The 6,000-nt window shown below is 38.0% G+C and overlaps 1 protein-coding gene across 1 annotated transcript in view; it reads right to left on the bottom strand.

The window, feature by feature from the left end:
- The window catches only part of LOC118736381 (GATA zinc finger domain-containing protein 10), a 64,898-nt gene that overhangs the window by 20,034 nt on the left and 38,864 nt on the right, over positions 1-6,000 (bottom strand). Inside the window, exon 2 of the mRNA XM_036466476.1 lies at positions 1,451-2,390. Within this exon, the coding sequence (XP_036322369.1) occupies positions 1,451-2,390 (940 nt within the window). The remainder of the gene's footprint in view (positions 1-1,450; positions 2,391-6,000) is intronic.

The raw sequence follows: 6,000 nt of genomic DNA, 5'->3' as shown, positions 1-6,000 counted from the left end.
TTTTTTTTTTTTTTTTTTTTTATGTATGTACCGCATAACTTTGGACCGCGTCAACCGATTTCAATAATTCTTTTTGCATCGGAAAGGTAGTGTCTCAGAGGTGGTCCCATACTAATCTGGTTAAGATGCGATCAGCGGATCATGAGATATATATATATATATATATATTTTTTTTATATGGGAGTTGAAGTCGGTTTTTTTTTTTGCTAAAAATTACTAGTTATAAATTTCGCTAACTAAAATCGGATAACTCAACAAAACTCGATAACTCAACTAATTTTTATAAATGTCGATAACTGTGGGTTTCGGGCGATCGACATATTTCGATAACTCAAAAATGTATATATCTCCATATAAATCGATAACTCAATAAACTTTGGATACGTCTATAAATTTCGATAACTCCGTTTATTTTAATGGGTTCATATTTTCGAAAGCTATCTACAAGTCTCGATAACTTGTTTCACTCTGGTAACACAATAAAGTTCGATAAGCAGTCATAACTCTATAAACTTATAAAACCTTGAAATTTCGATGACTCGATATATTTTGAAAATTTTAAAAACTTCGATTCGATCGTTCGACGAATTTCAGTTAATCAATAAATATTGATAACTCGAGAAGTTTAAAGAACTGTGTGCTTCATGATAACTCGATTAATTTCGTTAACTCTATATTTAATGATGATGCAATAAATATCCATAACTTAATAAATTTCATTAACTTGACAAATTTCAATAATCGCACAAATTTTTATAGCTAGATGACTATCCGTAAATTTCAAGAACTAATTTTCTGTTTCGACAAATTTCGGCAACTCAGTAAAAATTAATCAATTTCAATAATTCGATATGTTGCGATAACTCAATAAACATGCATAACTCGATAAATTTCGATAACTATAAACTTCGGTGATTCGATAAATTTCGGTAGTTTGTTAGTTTTCGACAAAGAAATTTTTATGACTGAATTTATTTCAATTCCTATCGAAAAATTCAATAAATTTTCTACCCCTGCAGTTACCCTAATTCTAATATATTTTTCATTGCTTTAATTTCTGTTTTTGTCTGAAATCGTTTTTGTTTTGATCGTTATCATTTATTTCTTCATCTTCACATTTATCGTTGTTACAGAGTTGCATTTCAAATAATGAGTAGCACAAAATACGAAAACTATACAAATTGAACAGGTTGCAACAACAACTTTACACGATAATCCTCATCTACAGAAAAATACCTTTCCAATGGTGTTCATGGTTTTGAAAACGGTGCGGTTCAATCGCCAAACGAAGGCGGACAAAATTTATGTTAGCGTATTAATATATAGATAGTTAGTCGAAAATGTGTGTATAAAATACACCCGCTAGGTAAATAAGTATGCGAATGTACGCTTAATAACTTTCATTAACATTAAATACATAAAACGCCACACTTTCCAAAAACGCACTCACCTGAAAGACAGCCCAGAATTTATAGGAACCCTCGGTGATGACAAAATCATAGTAACCCTTCAACGGATCGCCTTTGATGTATCGACCTTCGCCCACATCTGTCGATTTCGTCGCATCACTTGCCTCAGACATTTGACGTTTCTCACGCTTACCCTGAGCATTTTGTCGCGCCACCGCATCACCTTTTGTGCCCACTTTTTTTTTGCCCGCACCGCCACTGCTGCTGCTGCTGCTGCTGCTGCTGCTGCTGCTGGCAACCGGCTCTTCCACTTCACTGCTCATCACTACCGCCAATTCGGTTGTCGTAGTGCTTTTTGTTGTTGTGGTCGTTTTAGGATTCTTAGTCGCTTTGTTATTGGGCCTTACTAGCTTTGCGGCCGTTGTGGCAGCACCAGCACCCTTCACTAAAGCGCCACCACCATTATCAGCGTTTTTGTTGCTGTTGCTGTTGCTGCTGCTATTCCTTTGTGCAAATTTGTCCTTCGCTTCGAATTTGGGCGGTTTTTTCGAATTGATACGCATTTGCTGTGCGGCGATTTGCTGTTGACGACGTTTCGCTGCCTCTTGCTGTTGTTGCTCTTGTTTTTGTCGATGTGTCGCGAGCACATTCCAGGCGGCAGCGAATGCTTGGTAAATGTCCCACATGATTTTGAGGCTTTTCAGCGTAGAGAGTAGTGTATTCTCCGTAGGGGCGGTGGAGGTGTCGAGTGATGGGCGGTTCTGCGTGTCGGCCCCTTGGACCGCCTGCTGTTGCTGTTGTGTTGTGGTCTGTTGTGGGCGGCTTTGCGGTTGTTTTTCTTGTTGTTGCTGTTTCTGTTGCTGGAGTAGCTGCCGTTGCTGCAACTGTTGTTGATATTGTTGCTTTTGTAGTGCTGTTGGCGCACCAGGATACTCGTAATCATCCAATGGACCATCGGTATCATAAGCGGCATAGGGATCACTGGAAAATGAAGAAAGGATATGTCTGTATGTAGGTTTGTTTACACTCAGCCTTTAAATGTATTTTAGCTTAGTCAACCAATAAGGAATGATTTAAATTCAAGACTCTATGCTTAAGCTGAGTGCAGAGCACTGGAAGGCATAGACGTACATATTTTAGTATATTTTTTTTTACGTAGTTCTGGTTCGAAACTATTTTCAAAAGCGCTGAAAGGAATGTACGTGTCTATTTTAAAAATTTAAAAACCAACCAACCTAAATGCGTTTTGGGTTCGAAAGGGAAATAGTCTCAAATATTATCCAACCAATTCCTCCAAATTCGTTAACAAAGCAATTGTTTCAGCAGGCGATTCAAGAGCTACCATAAGGTTTCTTTTAATCTACCAAGCTGAATGTTCATAGCTGCTAGGTAAGCAACGTTAGATGATCACATCGACTACTTTGCGCGAAATTACCGTATGTGGCAGAAACCAAATTTCCTTGTTTCAAAAGTTTTAGACTTTTTTCTGTTTTATATGGTTTTTTAACCGACTTCACAAAAAGGAGAAGGTTATCAATTCGTCGGAATATTTTTTATATTTTTTTATGTATATTACCGCATAACTTTGGACCACGTTAACCGATTTCAATTTCTTTATTTAAAGGAAAGGTGTTATTCCCTCATGGGTGGTGGTCCCATACTAATTTGGTTTGGTGTATGAGAATTAAATTCGGTTTTGTTTTATTTTTGCTTAAAAATTACTTGTACCAAACGATACATACGACAATATCGCCCACAAGAAAAAATCATTGTTACATACAATAAAATGTACACAAAATTTTTAGCGTAACAATAGGGATTTCAGCTGCAACATTGTATCAGGGATGCATTGTAGGGAGTATTTAGGAGAATATACTTATTTGCATCAAAAAGTCAATTTCGAAAAAAATTACGCATACGCTGATTACACCCAAAGGGGCCGTTATATAGTATTTAGATGCCAAAACTTAACTCAAAATACCCAAGTAATTCTTCCGAATTGCCTAAAGAAGGTCAAACCTACCTAAATAACAAAATAATTTTGATCTGCACCGGAAAATGTGTGCCCTGATTTCACCACGAGTTTTGTTCAGCTCATTAATTGTCACTAAAAAAATATGTATTCACTCATAAAACCAAACTTTATACTTCGCAGTAAATATCTCAGTTTTTTTTTACTTCGGCTAGCTTTCCATGCAACACTTTTTGCTCAGTCACACTTTCGAACTTTAGAACCATTTATTCTGTCATTTTCTTGTTGTTATTATTGTTGTGATAGTCCCTCAAACGTTGGCGTCAAGCTCAACCAACGGTAAGCCCAGGAAAATTGCTGTTTCGATGGGCTGGGGCCAGACATCCTGTAGAGAAGTGGTTGGTGTCGTGGTACTCTTACGATGAGGATGCAAGTTCCACCTAGAGCAACAGTCTTTTCGCATGCTCACGTCTGTAGCACTCTACCAGGTACTGCTTGCGGCGCATGATGTTGTGCTCCCTTACTGACAGCATTTGGGCCTCACTATGTAGGTGATGATCTGATGACGGTATCAGAAGGCATCCCGTGGTTTCGTCCACTGTGTTCTATGCGTTCTACTTGCCAACGGCGACCACACGGACTTTTTCTTTGCCCCAAGTGCTGACGGCGAACAATTTGAGGACTTTGTTGCGGCTCTATACTCTTTGGCAATTACGGCTGTGTGTTCTCAGAAATAGAGCAGGCTTTCGCAGTTTCCTCGGAGGATTTTTGGGCATTGATTCGCCGCCGTCGTGAATGCCCAGTATTAGACTGACTTTCTTTCGGTTCTTACCCCTTACACCACTCAGTTTTCATAACTGCCTTAACGAAATCGAATGGCATATTCTCCTTGTTTAAACCGCTCTGCAAGTTCTCGTTTTTATAAATTCTGGGGTTGCCTCCACCAGCGCTCAAAACATAAAGTCCGTCTCTATAAAAAGCCCCATTTGATTTAAATGATACCTTGCAGCAGTGGCGTAGCCAGGGGAGGGTATTGGGTGGATAGATCCCCCCCTTCGCCAACAAAGTACTATTTTTTTACTTTCGATTTAATAACACAATTCCATTTTATTCTTCTGATTTGTAATTTTTTTTATTTCAGACTAATGGCAAATTTATTTTTATAAATATTTGAGATTATCGGTTATTGGATTGTGCATGTAAATATTGAGCTCCGAAAAGCCTATTTAAGACCGTCTGAAAAGCCTAGTGTATTTTCGCACGTTGGGTCGGTCTCCGGTTTCGAACGAAAAATCTACACATTGGTCTACCAGAAATACAAGAGAGTTTAAAGTAATAGTAAATAGAGAGTAATAAACACAATTTTCTCGGTCTGAAATTTCTGTTGTAGAATTCCACTCCCTTTTCTCTCCCGTCCATAAAGAGTCGGAAGGTATGACTGAAGAGCATTCATGATATTTATTAAGACAAATCAAGAATGATATAATGTATTCTCTCCACCGTGAAGACAAACCCTACTTCGAAAAGAGAATACGCAATTTCTTTGAAACCTAAAATTTATAGAAGGGCATCTATAACTTTGCTTGAAGAAATTTCGTAGAGGTCTAAAAGTTTAAATTTGTATTGTAGAGGATTTGCACTAATCACGAAATGGAAGGGAAAACCGTATAAAAGAAGAGGCTTTTAAAAATATGTAAATGTATATATGTATGTAGAGCGTGAAAAAGGCCTTTTAGAATAGAGCCCTTAATTGAGAGCTTTATAAAACCCTTATAAGAGCACAGTCTACGAGCAAAGCCTTATGAAACCTATTGTCCTTCTCACTGAGACAAAAAATATACACACAAGAATACACACGCGCGACGCCTCTAGCTATTGTGGTTCTCACCTTAAAGTTATCGCAGATTTTTTTTCATCCTCCCCCCTTCCCAAAATCTAAGCTTAAGGAGTCTTTTGGAGTTCCTCGTGGGAGGAGCAATGAATCTCTTTGACTGTCTAATTATCTTTGCCTTTCGCCAGTGGGCAGCAATCTGCCTGAATATCCGACACAATATTTATTCTGGCCCTATTTGTCATTCTACGAAGACATTCGCGAACACAGACATCGATTTCAAAGACGACCACCTGGAATATGGCTGGGCATCAGCCCATTAGCAGACTTTTCTTGAATCTTGGTCCAAGTACGCCATAAAGTATACATATGTATATGGTTGTCATCTTGTATATTGGCAATAGTAAGGATATACGTTTGTCCTTACGAATGAGAGGGTCAATTCTCGTTCTGCATTATTGTGAAGTGATAAAAAATAACACTTTCACACCGTACTTATTTCGGTGTGAATTTTTGACTACTCACTTCACTTTACGATAACGCAGAACGGGAATTGACCCCCACGTACATATATTTACATGTTTTACGATCGCCGTTACACGAACGCGCCGGGGAAATATTTGTGTAAACAAGGTTGCTAAATTGTTTGGAGATACATATTTTCTATTTTTCGCAAACAACTATTACTCATGGTTAGGTAACCTACCAAAATCCAATTTAGCCTACCAACCTACCAAATGGAAAAAAAAAACTGACCAGTTTTGGTAGGAAAAGCCCATAAGTGGCAA

This window comes from Rhagoletis pomonella, unplaced genomic scaffold (genome assembly GCF_013731165.1).
Source record: "Rhagoletis pomonella isolate Grant_MI unplaced genomic scaffold, Rhpom_1.0 Rhpom_scaffold_00003, whole genome shotgun sequence".
Classification (NCBI taxonomy): Eukaryota; Metazoa; Arthropoda; class Insecta; order Diptera; family Tephritidae; genus Rhagoletis; species Rhagoletis pomonella.
This window is presented reverse-complemented; position numbering and strand designations above follow the sequence as displayed.